Genomic DNA, 21,196 nt, shown 5'->3' on the forward strand with positions numbered 1-21,196 from the left:
TGAGGTGACATTTAACTACCGTACGCAGACGACAATCACCGTTTTTACAGTTTTGGTTTAATACTTAAACCTGTTTTCCTGGACGACGTTATTCGACGCTATCGTCGTTGATCGTTAAAAGTTCAACGTTTAAAGTTTCAAGTTGAAATGATAACGATAGTACCTTTTCCTGTAAATCGTTAACATTTCAATGTTTACGTAGAAGATCGCCGATTATTGTTACAGATAACGTCGACAGGAAAACAGGCTTTATCAATAGGGGGCAGTCTATATCCGGTTTGGGATATTGTTTTTTCTATACGATATTTACAATGATAAAACAATTACACAATCCTATATGCTATATGACATGTGTAAATGAGGACCACATTGGTTCTGTGAAAAATGAATAGGCTACAGGGTTATCCTCTGCTAAGACGGCCATGTTTTGTTATGGCACCGTACGCCAAGACGGCCATCATATTATTATATGACATAACAATACATAATACCGTATTCATCATGACCATATAGTGCTTTCCGCGACACTGCCGAACTGGTTATAATAGTGTTTAATTGTCAGATGCTGTAGTAAGTAGGCCTACTAAATATATAGGTTGATTGTTGAACCGAGACAATTCGACATAAATGGGTTACCGAAGGGCTTGTAGCATAGGATATCGATAAGTTTTTTTCAAACAAGAACTCTGCACTTATCTCGAGCGGAATCTTTACAAAAGATAAAAACGTATGAGTGAGATCTCTGCGGTATATATGCGATATCGGAAATGTGTAACTCATTTGTAGCAAAAGTCATAAATGTTGGTGTCAAACTAACATAGAGCATCACTGTACTTTCTGTCCTACTTTAATTCATGATGTTAATACTGCATGTCATTAACCCCAAGTGCCCACAATTAAGTTCTATCAGCCTGTCTCCTGAGGTTACGCTAATGTTCAATCAATACCAACATTTACACTTCTATCAGCAATATTGTAACTTCACCCGTTGGCTAGTATTGTAATAACAGCAACGTGTATACTTTTCTTTGAATAATTAATTACTAGTATTTTTCCTTAATACTTTCCAATTTACCTAATGGTTTTAACGGTTTTAGAATAAATGGATAAGATGTTGTTTAAAATGCGTACATAAATCGTAGGCACGGAGGACCTGCGCGAGCTAAGGAAGCGATTATCCGAGGGGCCTACCGAGTTTTGTTTTGTGTTTTTTGGTTTCACTTTATGTAGACAAGAGAGACGTTGGGTTACATATAAACAAAAATAATTATCTGTGAAAACCACGTTTTGGCATACCCTCTTCGTTTCTACATTTGTAAATTTACGAGAGATTTTATTCATATTTTCTAAGTGTACATTCATTCTGAACAGGTGGAAATCCTATGATTTATTGAGAAAAATATGTAATGTAACGAAAACAAGGTTAATGTGGTGTAGTGCGAGTTGTTTCACATTAGAAAGACGGTGTTGCGTTAAGTTTGACCTATAGTAGTGTTTGTATATGTTAGTGTTGGTATATTATTTCCCCCTCCTATTCCCGATACTGGTATCCGTGCCCAGATACTGGAATTATGATACCCCTGCTCAAATACTGGTATGGTACCCCTTCCCGATACTGGTACATGGTACCCCTGATCAAATATTGATATGATACCTATTCCCGATACTGGTATATTGTGCCCTTCTCCTGATACTAGTATGGTACCCCTTCCCAATTCTGGTATATGGTACTCCTGCTCAAATATTGGTATGATACCTCTTCCCGACACTGGTATATTGTGCCCTTCTCCTGATACTAGTATGGTACCCCTTCCAAATTCTGGTATATGGTACTCCTGCTCAAATATTGGTATGATACCTATTCCCGATACTGGTATATTGTGCCCTTCTCCTGATACTAGTATGGTACCCCTTCCCAATTCTGGTATATGGTACTCCTGCTCAAATATTGGTATGATACCTCTTCCTCTTCCCGATACTGGTATATGGTGCCCTTCTCCTGATACTAGTATGGTACCCCTTCCCAATTCTGGTATATGGTACTCCTGCTCAAATATTGGTATGATACCTCTTCCCGATACTGGTATATTGTGCCCTTCTCCTGATACTGGTATGGTACCCCTTCCCAATTCTGGTATATGGTACTCCTGCTCAAATATTGGTATGATACCTCTTCCTCTTCCCGATACTGGTAGGCCTATATGGTGCCCTTCTCCTGATACTAGTATGGTACCCCTTCCCAATTCTGGTATATGGTACTCCTGCTCAAATATTGGTATGATACCTCTTCCCGATACTGGTATATGGTGCTCTTCTCTCCTGATACTGGTATGGTACCCCTTCCCAATTCTGGTATATGGTACTCCTGCTCAAATATTGGTATGATACCTCTTCCCGATACTGGTATATGGTGCCCTTCTCCTGATACTGGTACATGGTACCACTTCCTCTTGGCTTTCTCCGGGTCGAACTTGTGACACCGACAATTGGTGATTTAAAATCTAATAACTGTCAAATTACGCACATCCACCAAATAAAAACAAATTAATAACGTCTAAAATAGAACAATCTATAGTTTAATTTAATTTTGTTTTATTCAACTTTCATTCGTTAAAAGAGGAACCTGCAAGAAAACATCAGAAAGCCAAGTATGAAAAACGTCTGTTACGATTATTTTAAATCAGAAGAAAATATTTATGTTAATCTAGAAATTAATACTCGTATAAATAATGCAGAACTTCTTTGTGATATCTTGTACATGTACAGCTTTCGCTTACAGCAACTTTAACCGCCAATTATGAGTATATATTTTATATCAATATCAATTTATCAAATATCGTCGTTCTAATATCCGGACTGCGTTGCGCCAAGACATTAAAGCGCTTTGAAATCATATTGAATGTTTCATTAGATACATTTGAATATTCTATAATAAAGAATACTATAATATAGTAGTATTGACAAATATATATAGAAACCGCTATGAATATAAATAATGAGATATTAAAAAAGAAAATGCGTTAATCCAGCAATAGGCTTAGGCGAAATCTCTCGGGTAAAACGTATCATTACGATGTTAATCCAGACTAACATCCCACAATAATAACATGTACTTCTTCCGTCCGTTAGTTTGGAGGAGGGAGGTGTAACGGCTTTCTCTCGTCGACACGTAATAGTGATTTGTTTTACAATCAAGAACAATTATAACTATAATATTAACAATTAATTTTGTAGATTTAAAAGATTTGTTGACATTTTAGTTTTGTTTTAAGAACAATCACTCTGCTTAAGATTGGTATTCCCATTTGGACGCGACGTAACGAAGTAAGCACAGTGTGTGTGAGTTGACCAATCACAGTTAGGATGATCCACATCGCATCATGATTGGTCAAATTACTTGCGCTGTGCTTGCGTCATTGCGTTACACCCAATGAAGCAACCAAACAGATACACTTCCAACGAACTTGCTGGATTATCATCATTTATCACAATCATTATCATCGTCACCGCTATTGCCACCATTTTATCTTTTCCTAAATAATATTGCGAAATTTTATTATACCTTTCTGGCCGTTTCTATGTGAATAATCAACAAAGACATTATCCAATGTGATTACATTCAAACAACATTAAATGTATTTCAACAACCAACATGATGTACACAGTGTATGTGTAACCGAGAAATCAAAAGTGCAAAGATCTCCCACAAATGTTATTGACTAATGTTACCAGACATCAATAGAATCAATTATGGTGGCAACTGCTCATGTACAATATCAAATGCAACATTAATATTCATAATAATAGCAAAAACATTACTGCGATAATTGCGGTGGATTGATATTAATATTGTGTATAAAACGAAGTTAGAGCTGAAATGTTTTTTGACATGCAATTTGAAAAGAATATATTCCTAATTTGCATATAAACGGAGAAACTAAGAATGTAATCAAATTTAGATACTAGAAATGCATTAACATATTCATAACATATTTCAAAACAATAATTAAGACGGAACTGCCAGGTCATATCAAGGGAAAAAAGTAGCGCAACATTGAGCATATACGTTTTTATAAACTAAGCCCCTATTGGTTTCCCTGGGCACATTCGGATGAATGGAGAAACTACAGCATAGTTCTCTTGTTACATATTGTTAAAAGCATGGTTGCCGTTCAAATTGCCAACATTTACATGGATTTTGTAAAAAAAAATATATACTTTCTAAAATATGGTAAATATGATAACGTGTTCTGCGCATGTCAATTATTGATATAGAAGCCAGTTATGTCAAAAAAATAAAAGGGTCGAAATTTAGCCACTTTCTACAATTTCCCTGTACAGGGATATTTTTTTCGAAAATGGCCAAAATATCCACTTTCTAAACTAACTCTATAACATTACATTACACCCCTAAGGTCCATTCTTTTTTTTATTAGTATATATAAGAAAATGAATAAAATATTGACTTTCTAAAATATTTTATGAGCAGAACAAATTATGTGATTCTGTGAATGTCATAATTGATGTGATGTGCAGGTCAATTATGATATAGTCACCAGTTATGTCAAAAAAATAAGAAAATTGGCCATTTTTCGAAAATTCTTCACTGTACTATAATTTTTTGAAAAATTGCCAAAATATCTACCTTCTAAAATATGTCAAAATTAATATACCATATCAATTTAAATATTAATAAAACCCATTATATCGGATGTATTAATGACAACAATAATTACCAATTTATTTAATATTTAATAACTTCGGAGGCTACACTTTACTAAAGAATAATTGTTTAGTATACCTAGAGATAGACATTGATTGGTGATGAAGTTACTACTATTAAATTGACAGTAAAAATTGTATCCTACATTGAAAATCATCAGCAATAACAGAATTATATTGCACTTACATCTATTAAAACTATTCATCAACATGCTCTTAGTGTTCAGGCACTGGAATACAATAGACCCCTTCTTTGGAACACCTATTCAGGGGACACCATTATTGAGGGGACAATTTCCCATGAAACAAAGAAGGGGGTTATATGTTACGGCCAAACCCCTATTAAGGGGACACTTTTCTGGGTTCTGGATTTCTTTCTCAATATCACATGTTGTCAATATGTTATCTCTACCTAGCAGCAGCTTTTTGGTGCACATTTCTCAATTCCATCATAAATTAATTTATTTTTATATAATTGCTATAGATAACACTTCATTATATACAATAATATTTCTTATTTACAAATTATTTGGAGTGAACCGATTAGAGAGATCATCAGTGTTGCCAAGACCAAACGTCATTTGAACACCATCATCATCTACTTAATAATAATAATTGATGTTTCTATTTTTCATTATCAAATAATTTGTTTGCTATGCATTGTTACCAGTAAAGAAAATACAAATTAATAATAATTAATTATAATTTTGTTCTTGAGCTTTTTACAATGTATCTATTAAATTGAATACTATACTTTAGCTTATGTTTAGATGATCCTAGACAATGATGACACTGTTAACATATTATTATCATCAGTGTGGACACAAGTTTATTTTCAAATTGATTTGGTGCAAGTAATGACAACTTATAGGTTCTTATCCTTTTCACTGTATGCAGGTGGAGCGCTCTAAAAAAGAAAGATAATATCGTTTCAGTAAATTTCATAATCATGAAAAGCTTTGAATAATTTGATAAATATTTAATTTCTCTAAATTACCTTGCGATGATTTCTAGCTAAATATATTAAAGAGGATTATATATTTTTTTTCTTTGTGGAAATGAATGAAATTTGCACATCATATGAGAGTCAAATGTTCAGGCAGAAAGAGGATGTAAAATGGCCTATTGTCAATCACGGCCTAAGAATTCAATTAATTTAAAAACCACTATAAAGCTTTCAGAATAACACTACAGTGTGTACCATTAAAAGTAAATAAATAAAGTTGTTTTTTTTTTGGTGTTTTTTTTTGCATTGCAGAAAATAAAGGCATTAGGCAAGTTCAAAATTATGACATCACCAATGAAAAAAAAGATTAGGTGAGGTTACAGAGAGCAAAAACAGTAATGGTTACATTTGTATATTGATTTACTTACTGGGGGCTGGTCCTGCGGTACATACACAGTCTGTGGGTTGGCAGGGTTGTAATAAGCATTATTGGTAGGTTGGCCCTTTTCATCTGAAAATAAAAGGAATAAATAGTTATGTTGTCATAATAATGAGTAAGTAATTTATACTGTATTGTTTAATTTTTCTGTGTATTCCTTTGTGTCCTACAAAAGGTAATACACAATATAATTGTAATTGATTATCATTTTCATTTATTTATGCAAAAACCATTATCCTTAGCTGGGGAAAAAATGTATAATTTGCGCATGCATAGATACAGGCTTTGATTCTCTTTAGCTTTATATTTTAAACCTTTAGTTTATGTTAAACTAAGTTACAGAAATTGCAAGGTTATAATATTATTCTTTCTGTGCCAATACTTGCTTCAAGCAATATCTTTAACAAGAAACTTTGTTATAATAAATAGACTGTTATCAATATTGTATAATGGAGGAAGTGTGCATTATACAGGTGTATCAATTACTTTAGTGTTCAGGCAACAGATGACAAATAACATATTGATTGACCTCTGACCTCATGCCAGAGACAACAACTTCAATCACTGTGCCAACATAATTATTATAATATATTAATTGTGCATATGGAACAAACACATTTATTGTTAATATAAGCGTCAGTTATTTATTAACATTAATTAAGACTGGATTTATGTAAATATACTTTTATCACCTCTCTACACAATCTTATAAATATTTTAATTAACTTAATGTCAGTAATTACCTACAATATGACAATATTGTTAACATAACTGTATTTCAGTGTTATTATCAATCAGTTTTATTCCATAAAGAAATGAAAACATATGCTTTAATAACGTATTTTGTACTACGCAATTGTTTTAAAACGTCGTAAAGCGTAACCATTAAAACGATTGGAATTCATTACAATTCTAGGCTTGTGTCTAGCATGTAGGATAGCATTTATTAAACAAAGCCATTTCAAGGATTGCAGCGCTATTAACGAATCGCATCTGAACAAGCATATCTGTCATCGATATCTATCTTCAATAGCTGGCCATAGGCTATCTAGTAGTGTTACACATGGAATGTAACCATAGAATTTGTATAGAAGAAGATTAAAGCCTGTCAATAAATCTGTGTGCCAAGACATTCTCAGTAAAATCAATGTTTAAGGGAATACAGTCATGTAAACTTTCCATTTAAATTATCAAATCAAATGATAGAATACAATCAAGTAGACAACATGAAAGTAAAGAATGAAATTAGTTTTGCATTCTTCTCTTGATCAAAATTCATGTTCAGTTTGTGGTGGGATTATGCCAGAGGACCCAAAATGTAGTCTACTGGCTTCAATCTATCTTATATATTATATTTATTATCTTATCATATTATATATTATATTTTACTTGAGTTCCACAATTTGCATGAAAAGCTGTCAAAAATTTGAGTTGGAATTATCGATTGGATCTGTCGATTAAAATTAGATAAATTAATTATTATTAATAGAATATTAATAAAATATGAATTGCTTTTAATTTTCTTTCTTTTTAAAAAACATTTTCTTTCATTAATTTGAAGAATCATTCATTGTATTTATTAATCCCAAGTACACAACATTGTGTATTACAATGATGTGTTATCAAAACTGCACATAAAAAATGAAATATAGTAAGCATATTTTATTCTATAGACAATCAAACTGCAGCAGCTATGTTTTATTATTTTAATCCCTTATGCATCACTTTCTCTCAGAGGATCATATAGAAGCATCACTGAATTTTAAACATCTTCACTGGATTATTTTATTTTCTCATTTACATTTATTATGTACCAAGCCGAGAATTTAAAAAAAAGCATAATTTCAAAAGAAACATGAAACTTGGATTTTATGTTTGTTTGTAGTAGAAATAATATCCTGGATTTATTTTAACAACTAATAAACAAACAAAACAATGTTGTGAAATCGCTGAACATAGAAATTGAAAAAACCCACTAAACCCAAACTGTATGGAGATGTTCTCATTGCTAACCCAGGGTTCGGTCTAAGTGTACTAATTGCGTCTTGCTTATACAGGACATGGCAGTCTCATCCTACTACCCTAGTTTCTGTAGTACAATAGTATTAGTAGCTTCGTTTTATTGTATTATTTATATGTAGCATTTTTATTCTACATTTAAAATGTACATTATTAAAGAAAATTCATCAGAATCTAGAAGCTAAAAAATCTGAGTAAGTTCAACAGAATAATATTACCACATAGAGGGCAGTAGTGCAAGATTACGCAATATTGAAATACTATATTTGTAAAAAAAAATAATACTGACATGCGCAAGAGTTTATTGGAGTCAAATGATAATTTTATCTATTTTGGGAAGATTGTTTTACTGTTAATGGGGCGCTTAAGGCGTGACAAGTATGTTAAGTAAGAGCTTCTTACTAAATGATGAAATGAATGTGGTATGAACTTACTCATTGGAGGAGCAGATGGGTCAGTAGAGCCTGGTACAACAGTGGTGTAGGCTGGAGGCTGTTCAGCTAAAAGATGAAAAACAATTCCAAGTTATATTTGTTTGTTCAAATTATTAACAAAATTGTCACTGCTGTATCTCCACACACAACAATAGTTGCCAAGTATCTTAGGAAAATTCCATAATACAACATCTCATGTGTATCTCATGTGTTGCCTGTATCATATAAGGCTAGATTATGGGTTAGGTTATGGTCTATGAGAGGGAATTTTTTAGCCAAAAACGTATGTCTATAAATGTTTAAATTAGCTGACATGACATGATTTGTTTGTAAATTTAAAAATGCTCACAATAATTGTAAATACTTACTTGGATAAGGAGCAGCTTGAGGGTAAGCCCCAGTAGGTGGGTACTGATACCCACCTCCATAAGGTGCTGTATTCATTGGAGGGTAACCATATGGCTGAGCTGGGGGATATGCCCCTGCTGCGGGTGGGTATGCCCCTGCTGCAGGTGGATATGCCCCTGCTGCAGGTGGGTATGCTCCTGCTTGTGGTGGGTACCCACCAGCTGGAGGGTATCCCGTTGGCGCATATCCTCCTTGTGGTGGAGGTGCATATCCATTCATAGGGGGAACACCATAGGCATTTGGAGGGGGTGCGTAACCATTCTGCTGAGGGACGGCTTGGCCTGGATTCGGTGGTGCAACTTTAGGTGCTGAAAATTTTAAGTAAATGTTGTTAGTAAATTACAGTATATTATTTCATTAGTTTTAGTTCAGTACTATCAACTCATCACTGCACGTCGAAAAACACGACCCTCCCGAAACCGCATTCCATTACTAGTCTCTTAACATAGCATTTTACAACTAATTGTAATTGACTTGACACTGTAGTGCAATTTTTAAACTTATACTGTACTTATAGTACCTTTGGTTGCCAGTCTAACAAGTCTTTCTCCTACATCAATAGCCCCACCACTCTTGAAATGCATTTGAAAGTTAGCCTGTCCTTCCCAGCCACCTATTGAAAAACACATACAGTACCTGTTACAGTAAAGGTGTCTTAATATTTTTAACATGATGTTACTGTATATGAAATTGAAAATAAAAAAGTTACCATTAGGTTGTGCAAGAATCCTTCCCTTTAAATAGTTTGCTCCAATAATTGGTTGCTTAATCTCAAAATCCTTGAGATAATAGAACGGCATTGCAAATGACTGCATCAAATCATTGCCTGCACTGTGAAAGATCAACTAAAAATACAATTATATATGTCAGAACGTACATTAATAGCATTGAAATGAGGTTTCATATTTGGAGAGTTCAGCCTTTTATATCAGCCTTGATACCCTTCCACACCATATCTCAAACATGTTCTACCTAAGGTCATTACTTAAATCCACAGACAAAAACACAATAGTATCACTTTCCAGATTTATTGTATGTTCATATAGATCACGTCAATTGTACCTATCTAATGTTCATGGTATCGTATAATATTTATCATATTTTGGGGCTGGTGGCCAGTATACTGAATAAAATCTCTCATTGCAGAGAACTGAGAATATTATTATTATCTTATTTTGGTTGGTTGATTTACATTTGAAATAAATAAAATAACAAAGAAATTACTGAGATCTAACAAACTTGCTATTAAATACATGAATAGAAATAAAAACAAATGATTGTCGGCAATGTTTAGTGTTTTGATTCCGAGTGATCAGTCAACCAGTTTGGCTAAGCTTAAAGAATTTATTTAGAGGGTGATTGGGATCTTGACGAATTTATTTTTAATATGTTGTACTCCAATCTAGCAGGGTTACTGTACAACACATTAGTGTAGATAGCATAGGTTTTTTTTTGCATTCATTGTTGTTATTTACCCTTAGTGTTGTCAAATACACTTTGCCTTTTTTGGTTCCTTTAAAGTGGTCCTTCATTGGCTTCATTTCAAACTCAATCTCAACCCCATCTTGATGATGTACAATTCTGTAATGATAATTATAAATAATACTCTCTACTGAAAAGGAAATAAATATTTGGTATACTGTATAAATATTCATACTTACCGATTGGTACAAAGTCCATTTTGAAAGTTCGACTAATTTAAAACTGTAATATCATTTAAACACCAAACATTGTTGAAAATAACCTTCTTAAATGAGGGGAAAATTTGCTTATGTCATTGTCAGGATATTAAATAAAAAGTCTCCATGAGACTTGTACAATGAGGAGGGTAGTTAGTTTAATTTTAATTAGAAAATCTTTGTTTTTGTGTGTTTACTTTAGAAAGAGCAAGTACAGTACTCTACAGTAACAATACATATTTCTAAAGAGTATCACCAATTATAAAATTCTTCATATTCATATTTAAACCAAAAGCTCAAACTCCAAAGGTCAAATTTAAATGTTTGTTGACACAAAAGGGTCATACTTAATCTTTGTCGGTAGGGCCCGGTATCGTCCAGTCGGTAGGGCCGGGTATAGGGTTTTATGATAAAAAATGTATTATTATTTACAAGCTAACATTATATTTAATATTATTGTGATATGTAATTGTATGTTTTATATATTTTTAATATGAAAAATGCCAAAATACGGTTTATTCTTCTATGATAAGCGATGTGTTGTAGAGAAGGAGTGTTTTAGACAGAATGAAAAGAAAAGTTTATATAAAATCAAATATTTAAACTGATTTTAACTCAACTTAATATATAGTTATAGGCCTAAAGTTAAATTTACTACTGTACTAGCTAGGCCCCTAGCCTATAAATAAAATAGTCTAATAGAATATGACTATGTTTTGTTACTGTTTCAGTAACATGTACTTTTTTTCTTGTACATTTTTTATCATAACACTCTAATACCCGGCCCTACTGACTGGACGTCAGTCATGGTCGAAGCCTACAGGACATAGATTAGTGTAGGCCCAGTATAATGCTTAGTGGCAGGTCCCTAGAGTAGATAGAGGAAAGGCCTAGCTAGGATAGTACGTGATATGGTCCCGATCGTGATTCATAATACTCGCTCTGCTGATCTAGCCTAGGTAGGCCTAGGCCTAGGCCTAGCTCTAGAATACAAAGACGGTAAAACACGAGCGCAACACCAACAAGAAGAATAACAAATAAACATACCGTTCTCCTGCAAATAACACTACGCCATTACTGCCACTATGTGATGAATTTAATGCCATAATTTAAGTTTATTTACTTCAAAACGATACGAAAATTGGGCTGCTGAATGTGAGACAGGTCTTTTCTTCATCAAACTCGTGAATCATTACGTCATACACAACATGAATTATCATAGCGACCTCTATCGGGTGGGGGAAATATAAGTAAATAATATTATATTTAAAAAAAAATAAAACCTGATCATCAAAGTGCATGAATATTTATTTTTATAAAGGTGTTGGTTTCCCAGTTGTCACTGGTAATTACAAGGAGGGCCACGTGAAGGCCACCTTTATCCTCCTCTTTATCAAAATCGAAAAAACATACAAATAATAATTCGAAGAAATATTGTTGTGTAAAGAAAGATGTGGCGCATACAGTATACGAAGAAAAAACTTGCAAAAAAGTATTAATGTATTAACAAAGATAAAAATTCCATTACAAAACACTGCCAACTCGAAGTGTACCGTGATTTGAGTTAAAAATGGATAATATTTTCAAGTTGAATAAATAAAAATATAAAAACGATAACAGAACTAAGGATAAAACAAATGGACGGTGAACTGCGGAATCACTCCAAGAAGATCGCACGCCTATTATACAAGGATCGAGACATAGACGAACACATTACCAACTTATCTTCGTACCAGCTTTCCTTCTTCCAAAAACTGGTTCTTAGTCGTGGCTTACAGTTCGCCTTACCACATCAATCACAACGTAGGGAAATTTTAGCCAACTTTGAAAAGGCTTACTGGCGTGTCGAGAAGAAACTAAATAATGAGGATATGAAGGAGCTCACATCAGCAACTTTAAAGTCGATTGCTCTAAACTACATCGAACGCAAGGACCAATCTCCACCTAGGTCCCTGAAAAGAGCATTGGGACAATTGAAGAAAAGGGATGACATTGTCATTACTAAACCTGACAAAGGTTCCGGAGTCGTTATCATGGATAAACATCATTATGACCAACTTCTTAGACAATCGTCTATAAACAACACATCTAAGTTTATACCCGTAAGTAAGACACAACCTAAGTCTAGAGGTAGACCAATTAAGCATTTCCATCCTCTCTTAGAAAAGGAGAAGCAACTATCTAATATTGTTCGTAATATACTACCGAAGGAAGTAGCATCTACACTAACATCACAAGGCTCGAGGTTAGCCCATCTGTATGGTCTTCCCAAGACGCACAAAGAAAATCTATCTATTAGGCCAATACTCTCAGCCACTGGCACTTACAATTTTAAATTAGCACAATGGTTAGATGAGAAGCTAAAACCATTAGCCAGCAACGAATACTCTATACCAGACATTTTTGATTTTGCTAAAGAGTTACGTTCTACTGAAATTGGTTCAGATGATGTTCTGGTCTCTTACGACGTAGTTTCTCTATTCACCAATGTTCCACTTGATGAGACCATTAACATTCTTGTTCATAAGGCCTTTAAAGATGACTGGTTTAACTCTGAACACGGTTTATCTATCGATAAACAAGGTCTTAAGGACCTACTTACAATTGCGACCAAAAATCAATATGATGGTGATCTATACGAGCAGGTTGATGGCGTAGCCATGGGTTCACCGCTTGGACCACTGATGGCAAATGTTTTCATGTGTTACATTGAAGATACCTTACAAGCAACAGGGAAAATGCCGCAGTTCTATCGTCGCTACGTTGATGACACAATCGTATTCATGCCAAGCCAGGTTTCAGCACAGAATTTTTTGAATACTTTGAACAATTCACACGATGCCGTTGATTTTACAATGGAAATTGCTAGAGATAACTCAATAAATTTTTTAGGTATGACTATCTCAAAAAACGATATATCACTTGAAACCAAAGTATATAAGAAATCCACTAATAAAGGCTTATTATTACATTATGATAGCCATGTGGATATCAAACATAAACGTAATCTAATTCACACAATGCTTAATAGGGCCTACAAATTGTCATCTACGCATGACATTTTCCTATCAGAGGTTGATAATGTAACAAAGATTTTTAGAAGTTGAATTATCCTTTAGATCTTATTAGTAATATTGTTAAGGCTTTCAACCAATCCATTAATACTTGTGTGACTCCTAGTAATACTAATGAAGATATGCTAACTGATGAATCTCCCCAGCCTATTAGGATTGTACTACCGTACAAGGATCAAACTTGTTGTAACACGGTTACTAAACAACTTAAACAACTTAGTGCGAAGATTGAAAATGATATTTTACCAGTATTTACTAGTCGTAAGATAGGTGACACCTTAAAACCTAAAGAAATGAAACCCAGAATCATTAATTCACAATGCGTTGTGTACAAATTTCAATGTGGTTTGTGTGATACAAACTATGTCGGTTACACTTGCCGACACCTTTACAAACGCATTAATGAACATAACAAAAGTATTATAGGCGATCACCTAAAACAACATGGCATAACTGGTGATATCTCGGAATACTTTAGAGTCTTATCTAAATCATGGAGAAATAAGTTAACTTATTTCTCCATGTCTAAATGTAACAATAAGTTTGATTGCCTAATTAAGGAGATGTTGTGGATCAAAGAGATAAAACCTACACTCAATAAACAATCGGATTCCATCAAAGCTAAATTGTTTATCTAACTCAGTAGGAGGAGCTAATTACTTAATTAGCCCTCAATTAGCATTTCCTGTCACCAACTTTGGTGCTTAGTGCACATAATTATTATTGTTTTGTATTCACTTGATCTTGAAAATGGTTCTATGATGGTACCGAAACGTCGATCTCTTTTTTTGTCATTAAATTTTATATTGAAATTATATAGTAAACGTCTTTTAATTTATAAAATCATAGCGTCAAAAATGAAAAACTTGCTGTTGAGAAAAAAAATGCGTTTATCTTATTTGTTAAAACGACGGCATACTGCAAAATCGAAGAGTTTTGTCATCGATCAAAACAAAATCCACGAATATTATTAGTATATTATTATTAGTGTACTGTAAGCTTCTACCGAAGAAATATCAACAAGTTACTGCAGTAATAAATAGAAGAAAATCTGCACTACGTCGAGGCCGGTGAAAATTTCATGACGAAGAAATAAAAAATGTTACTGCAGTAATCCCAAGAAAATCTGCACTGCGTAGAGGCAGATGAAAATGACATAAAGAAGAAATAAAAATGTTACTGCAGTAATAAATCGAAGAAATCTGCACTACGTCGAGGCCGGTGAAAATGCCATAACGTAGAAATAAAAAATGTTACTGCAGTAATAAATCGAAGAAAATTTGCACTACGTCGAGGCCAGTGAAAATTCCATAACAAAGAAATAAAAATTTTACTGAGGTAATAAATCCAAGAAAATCTGCACTACGTCGAGGCCGGTGAAAATGCCATAACGAAGAAATAAAAATGTTACTGCAGTAATAAATCGAAGAAAATCTGCACTATGTCGAGGCCGGTGAAAATGCCATGACGAAGAAATGAAAAATGTTACTGCAGTAATAAATCGAAGAAAATCTGCACTACGTCGAGGCCGGTGAAAATGCCATAACAAAGAAATAAAAATTTTACTGCAGTAATAAATTCAAGAAAATCTGCACTACGTCGAGGCCGGTGAAAATGCCATTACGAAGAAATAGAAAATGTTACTGCAGTAATAAATCGAAGAAAATCTGCACTACATCGAGGCCGGTGAAAATGCCATGACGAAGAAATAGAAAATGTTACTGCAGTAATAAATCTAAGAAAATCTGCACTACATCGAGGCCGGTGAAAATGCCATGACGAAGAAATAGAAAATGTTACTGCAGTAATAAATCGAAGAAAATCTGCACTACGTCGAGGCCGGTGAAAATGCCATGACGAAGAAATGAAAAATGTTACTGCAGTAATAAATCTAAGAAAATCTGCACTACGTCGAGGCCGGTGAAAATGCCATGACGAAGAAATGAAAAATGTTACTGCAGTAATAAATCGAAGAAAATCTGCACTACGTCGAGGCCGGTGAAAATGCCATGACGAAGAAATGAAAAACATGTTACTAAAATTGTTAATAAATTCGAAGAAAACAATTATTATTATGATGATGTCATAACGAAGAAATAAAGAGTTTTACTGCAGTAATCGATGAAAATCTTTACGAAAGAAACATCACGAAGAAATAAAAATGAAGAAACGTCAAAAATGTTGTTTTCGTAGATTCAAAATTTCAAAATAAAATAAGTAAAAAAAGTATCAATTGCATAGTTTATTGCTGAATATAGTTTTAAGACAGATTTTTCGTAAGTTTTTTCTGCTCTCTTCTGTAGGCTACTAACTGGTATGATTGCACGCCAGATATCGAAGTTTTCGTTTCGTTGAAAATTTAGGCCTAAGAGAAAATTTACGATACGTTGAGCACCAATGAAAATGTAATCAGAACGAATCAATAAAAACGAAATCCGAAAATGGAAACGTCGTGTAACCTGGGAAGCAGTACCAGTTTTAGACAATATTATGTTTATTGAACTATTAGTAGCCGCAATAATCGATTCACTTGATATAATATTATTGAATTGAAACAAAAATCAAGTCAACCTATCAAATCGTGTAAATAATCATACACTGTAGAAAAGTTTATGTTGTTAGTAGCCTATAGTATATTAACTATATTGTGTGCCTTGGTTTATTATGATAAATAGTAATTGTGTGTATATTAGTTCTTACTTATGTTCGATGACCGATGCTCCAAGGCTATGATAAATATCATCCCAGAAAGACTTGGTTTCGAAAACAACCGTTAAGCAAAGTAATCAAGAGTCTGATTGAAAGCCAATGTATTTTATCCGGTCATTTCAAATCAATGGTCAGTGTCACAAGTGACATAAAGTTGTGTATATATTTTGCAAGTCATTCATACTTTTCCTTTGTTTTCACTATTTGAACCTTTCTTTTGTTTTAGGAAGCTATTGTGTGAAGCCAGTGGAGCAGAGTTTTTGTGTTGCAGAGAAGGATTGTGTGGTGTTTGCTGATTGGAGGAGAGGTATAAGAGTTAAGTTAGTGTGTGAGTTGCTGATTGGTGGAGAAGGATAAGGTGGTGATATGTGGATAATTGAGGGAATTTTGAGGTAGATGGAAATTGAGAGGAGACAGAGAAGGAGGGCTATGTTATGTTAAGCCAGAAAGGGATAGGTGAATATTGATATGAGAAACTAAGACGTACAGGAGAAGAAGTAATTGAATTATGGTGATATAGAGCTGAAGCAGAAAGGAAATAAAGAGATATACATGAAGTTAATAAATTGTGAGTTGGAGATAATTATGGTGATATAGAGCTGAAGCAGAAAGGAAATAAAGAGATATACATGAAGTTAATAAATTGTGAGTTGGAAGTAATACTATAAGGCTGTACTTAAATGTAGAACTGTTAATGGTTGAGACTACTGAGGATTAATTGAAATTGTGAATGTAAATTGACGGAAGAAATAACTGTTGGAAACAGCAGAAGTTGTTACATGTAAAGAATTGTTTGGAAATATTGAAGAGTAACTGGATTGATACTGATATTATTTTACGTGGAAAAGGAGACAGAAATAGTTGGTCGGGGAGCGGATTGCAGGGCAGAACGACATCAAGAAACATTTTAACTTTATATTTGATTTATTTATATGTCAGAAAATAGGAAGAATTATAATTGATAATACAAGCAGAACGGGAGCAGAGGCGTGGGAGTTGTTTATTTGCAGAATCGTTTTAACTTTTATCTTTCTAATTTGTTTTGTGTCAGCGTAGGAGAGAAGGCAAGAAGGAACGATATTGTGGACATTTAGTATTGTTTAATTATTCATCTTGTGATATTATTGTATTTGAAAGGGGGGGTTTCGGGGATTTATTTAAAAATAAGAAGATTGTTGATATTTGGTTTGGAAGGATTGGGAAATTTGGGGAATTGCATAAAGTTTGTGGGGAATAGGAACACGGTATCATTGTTTGAGAATTGGTTGGGTTTTTTTTTGTGGGTTTTTTTGGGGGGGTCGAATTATAGAAGAAAGAATTGGTTGTCGAAGATTATTATTAAATTTTACTTTTTACATTTATATGTGTACAGTTGTGGCTATTTACCGTTGTTCACCGTTGGTTACCAGCAATTACATGTCCGAAAGAGCCGTAATTGCGGCTGTGTGACAGTCAGAATAAAACACTGATCAAAGATGAAAGTGTCTTCATTTGACTTCTGAAATACGGTATGGTAACAACACCATGCTATATGATCAGTCACCAATTACTATTGTCGCCATCTTAACGCTTCGATTCCGTCTTTTTGAGAAACAATAAACGAGTGATACTTGTTCGCGGTATGTATGCTGTCCACCAATATTCAAATTAGCGTTCATAAACAATTGAAATGGCTTGCTGTAAATTACAGCATAAATACTAATTATTTATACGTCATGAGAAGTCGTGATTGCAGGTGGGCGGGAATACAATGACCATCTGAAACAAAGATACACTAATTGTTATTTACCGTTGTTTCCTCCTAGAGGGAGGAATGTGTGGCCGAGTGAGATACAATATAATTGTTTTTAATATAATGTTATTCCAGAGAGGAGAGGATTTAGAAGTATTAAACACACAATCCAGGCACAATATAGTAAACACTAAAACGTACAAACGATGAATACTCATACCTATCTCAACAAAGTACCATACCATACGTATGAATATTGGACAACTTTTAACTTAATTGGATAAAGTTTCCTCCACATTTGCGTCACTGGTAGTCATAGTAACTCACTGTAAACAATCAGCAATTGATATTAATGTTCATAGGCTAATAATACTATTAGTTGGTAAATTTTTATTACTGACAAAGGTAAATATTCTTTTAATTTCGCTGCCTCTTAAAACTTCTAGAATGGCAATCAATCAATTATATTAAGAATCTGTTTAGATGAATTTTAACCAATGGATGAAGATAATGGATGGATTTAATATTTCCTTATTAGGTGCTAATTAGAAAAAAGGTTGAAATTGAAAATGATCATCACAGTATTGCACACGGTCAACGAACATCCATTATAAAATTGGCAGCTTTTCTTCATTAATTAATAAATTCTGATGACGATTATCAAAGATTCTTGTCCCAGCGATCTTTGGAAAACCACTAAGTTAATATACATACGTAAAGTGACGGATATCATTACAAAGTAGACAGATATGGTTACCATATTGTGCTTGTTTTTCATGTACAATGAACAGAGGATTTGATCTGATAACGTACAACAGCTTTTGGATACTGGTAAGTTGTATACTTTTAGGTTAATTTGTATTTAGATTGGGAATTAAAAATGTAAATCAAAACAATTTTCTTGAAATAGAACTGTTTAAGCGTTTATAATTTATACATAATTTAGTAAAAGGAGCTAGTTATTTGCTATATTTCCTTTCAAAAACTTTGCTGTAAAAATGCATGAATATTAATTAGCCTAATGTATGAATTATTCACTAATTCACATCCACTTATACGTTAACTTTTCGATCCTTATCAGCACTTTGCTTTACTGTACTTTTTTCGATTTTGATCTTGCAAATGGTCCATGACAAAAACGTCGAACTATCTTTTTGACATTACATTATATTTAAATTACATTTTATTAAAGAAAAAAATCGTCAAAGGTATCCAAGATACCATGGGAATATCGGACAACACATTGTAATAAAACACATATTCACTATAGCCATGAAAGAGCCAAAAGAAATGACTTTATAGGCTCCATGCTATATAGCCATGTAAACAATACAGCTCTATTGTTCAGAGCAACAGCAACTTTTACATTTTTCATTTTAGGTAGGCCTATTTGTCGTGGATTTATATTATCGATGATGGACGCTACAACGACCAACTTCTCTACCTTCAACGACACTGCAAGTACCCCTTCTGATCTGCATTACCACAGCCGTACATACGTCATAATAACCGCTGTCATATTTGCGTTAATCGGAATATTTGGTATTCTTGGAAACGCTTTGGTGATAATCGTCATTGAAAAGTTACCACCGAAAAATCGTTCGATGCCCTTGTACCTTCTCTGCGCACAGGCCGTCACCGATCTAGGTGCGTCTCTTCTAATCATACCCGTTACATTTTGCAGTATCTTCGACGTACAACCAGCTAAACATGCTCCCATTTTAGGTAATTTGTACTGCCGTTTCATCGAATCGTTTTCTATTCTTTTTATCGCGTTTTCGTTATCGTCGTACAATCTGACGTTGTTAGCGTATGAACGATACGTGGCGGTTGTAAAGCCGATGGTTTATAAAGCAAGGTTCACGGTATCGCACTCAAAGAAACTCTTACACGTCATGTGGGTGCTTGCCCCACTGTCTCAAATTGTTTTAATCATTTTCCAATTTAATTATGATTCCAAGGAAGGATCGTGTATGGACAATCCATCTTTCGGACCAACTTTTCAGTCTGTGACAGGAGTCATAGTATTTCTTTGGGAGTACCTTATCCCGGTGTGTATAATGCTAATTTCGTACTTTTGTATAGTAAAGCGTTTAAGATCACAAAGAAAACGCATTGAATCATGGAATTTACCAGCGCCGCCGAACGCGGTTACTTTCACACATGCGCAGAAATCGTCATCACATAAAGTTACAATCACATTGCTAGCATGTTCAGCTATTTATTTGATTTGTTGGACACCAAATCAGTTGCTGTTTTTGCGATACAACTTAGGAGTTGAGACGGATTTCACGAGTATATTTTACAACTGTACTGTATTTCTTGTGTTTGTTAATTCTTGTCGTAATCCTATCATTTATGCTCTACGATTTCGGAAGAATAAAGGGAGGTTGAAGGAAATCATAAAGTCTAAATAAAAAGGCTGTTTTATAAACGTGAACCAAAGAGGTTAAATGAAAAGATTTTACCAAGATAAGTAACTTTTTTCGAGCATCGATAACCAAGCAAAGGAGTTTACCGACCGAGAAACAAAACTTAAATCGAGCGACAACTCAATCGAGCAAAACAACAATGGAAGTTTATCGAGCAACGAAATTTAACTGGACAACCTTTATCAGAAAAACGGAACTCACGCAAATAGCGGAACTTTATCAAGTAACGGAAACTCACGCAAATAGCGCGGAATTTTATCGAGTAACTGAACTTAACCAAGCAATGTAGGAAAAGTTAAACGAAAAACGGAACTTTAACCTAGGCAGTAACGGACCTCACGCAATTATAGCGCGGAACTTTATCAAGTAACTGAACTTAATCACGCAATTATAGCGCGGAACTTTATCTATATATATATTTAAGTAACTGAACTTAACCAAGTAACGGGACTTAACCAAAGTAGATGACGAGTAGTTTAGGGAAATTTAAACGAAAAACGGAACGTTAACCTATGTAGCAGTAACGGAACTCACGCAAATAGCGCGGAACTTTACCAAGTAACTGAACTTAACCAAGTAACGGGACTTCACCCAAGGACGAG

General features: G+C 33.9%; 4 protein-coding genes across 5 annotated transcripts in view; 3 read left to right on the plus strand and 1 right to left on the minus strand.

The window, feature by feature from the left end:
* Positions 1–21,196, plus strand: part of LOC144841364 (GTP-binding protein Rhes-like) — a 154,722-nt gene that overhangs the window by 11,779 nt on the left and 121,747 nt on the right. The window lies entirely within an intron of this gene.
* Positions 4,412–11,832, minus strand: LOC144840363 (uncharacterized). Of its 2 annotated transcripts, XM_078696152.1 has the most exons (9): positions 11,695–11,832; positions 10,444–10,549; positions 9,678–9,813; positions 9,489–9,581; positions 9,094–9,276; positions 8,929–9,051; positions 8,561–8,626; positions 6,097–6,179; positions 4,412–5,629 (listed from the first exon to the last, which is right to left on the minus strand). In XM_078696152.1, exons 1-9 carry the CDS (start codon positions 11,751–11,753, stop codon positions 5,588–5,590), a joined length of 891 nt encoding a protein of 296 aa, XP_078552278.1. In that variant the 5' UTR covers positions 11,754–11,832; the 3' UTR covers positions 4,412–5,587. The 2 variants fall into 2 exon arrangements, with proteins under 2 accessions (XP_078552278.1, XP_078552277.1); XM_078696151.1 differs by having other exon boundaries at positions 8,929–9,276.
* Positions 12,285–13,545, plus strand: LOC144839202 (uncharacterized). Its single transcript, XM_078694516.1, has 2 exons — positions 12,285–13,424; positions 13,540–13,545. Exons 1-2 carry the CDS (start codon positions 12,285–12,287, stop codon positions 13,543–13,545), a joined length of 1,146 nt encoding a protein of 381 aa, XP_078550642.1.
* Positions 19,578–20,579, plus strand: LOC144839203 (histamine H2 receptor-like). The gene has a single exon (XM_078694517.1). It carries the CDS (start codon positions 19,578–19,580, stop codon positions 20,577–20,579), a length of 1,002 nt encoding a protein of 333 aa, XP_078550643.1.

This window comes from Antedon bifida, chromosome 4, assembly GCF_963402885.1.
Source record: "Antedon bifida chromosome 4, ecAntBifi1.1, whole genome shotgun sequence".
Classification (NCBI taxonomy): domain Eukaryota; kingdom Metazoa; phylum Echinodermata; class Crinoidea; order Comatulida; family Antedonidae; genus Antedon; species Antedon bifida.

What these genes read in the sequence shown, in the direction of transcription:
- LOC144840363 (XM_078696151.1), bottom strand. Translation starts at nt 11,753, where the DNA reads ATGGCATTAAATTCATCACATAGTGGCAGTAATGGCGTAGTGTTATTT. An exon ending in TGTATTTGACAACACTAAGG is followed by an intron (nt 9,814 to 10,443) that starts GTAAATAACAAC and finishes TTGTATTTTTAG; the next exon opens with TTGATCTTTCACAGTGCAGG. An exon ending in TCAAGCTGCTCCTTATCCAA is followed by an intron (nt 8,627 to 8,928) that starts GTAAGTATTTAC and finishes TTCATCTTTTAG; the next exon opens with CTGAACAGCCTCCAGCCTAC.
- LOC144839202 (XM_078694516.1), top strand. Translation starts at nt 12,285, where the DNA reads ATGGACGGTGAACTGCGGAATCACTCCAAGAAGATCGCACGCCTATTA.
- LOC144839203 (XM_078694517.1), top strand. Translation starts at nt 19,578, where the DNA reads ATGGACGCTACAACGACCAACTTCTCTACCTTCAACGACACTGCAAGT.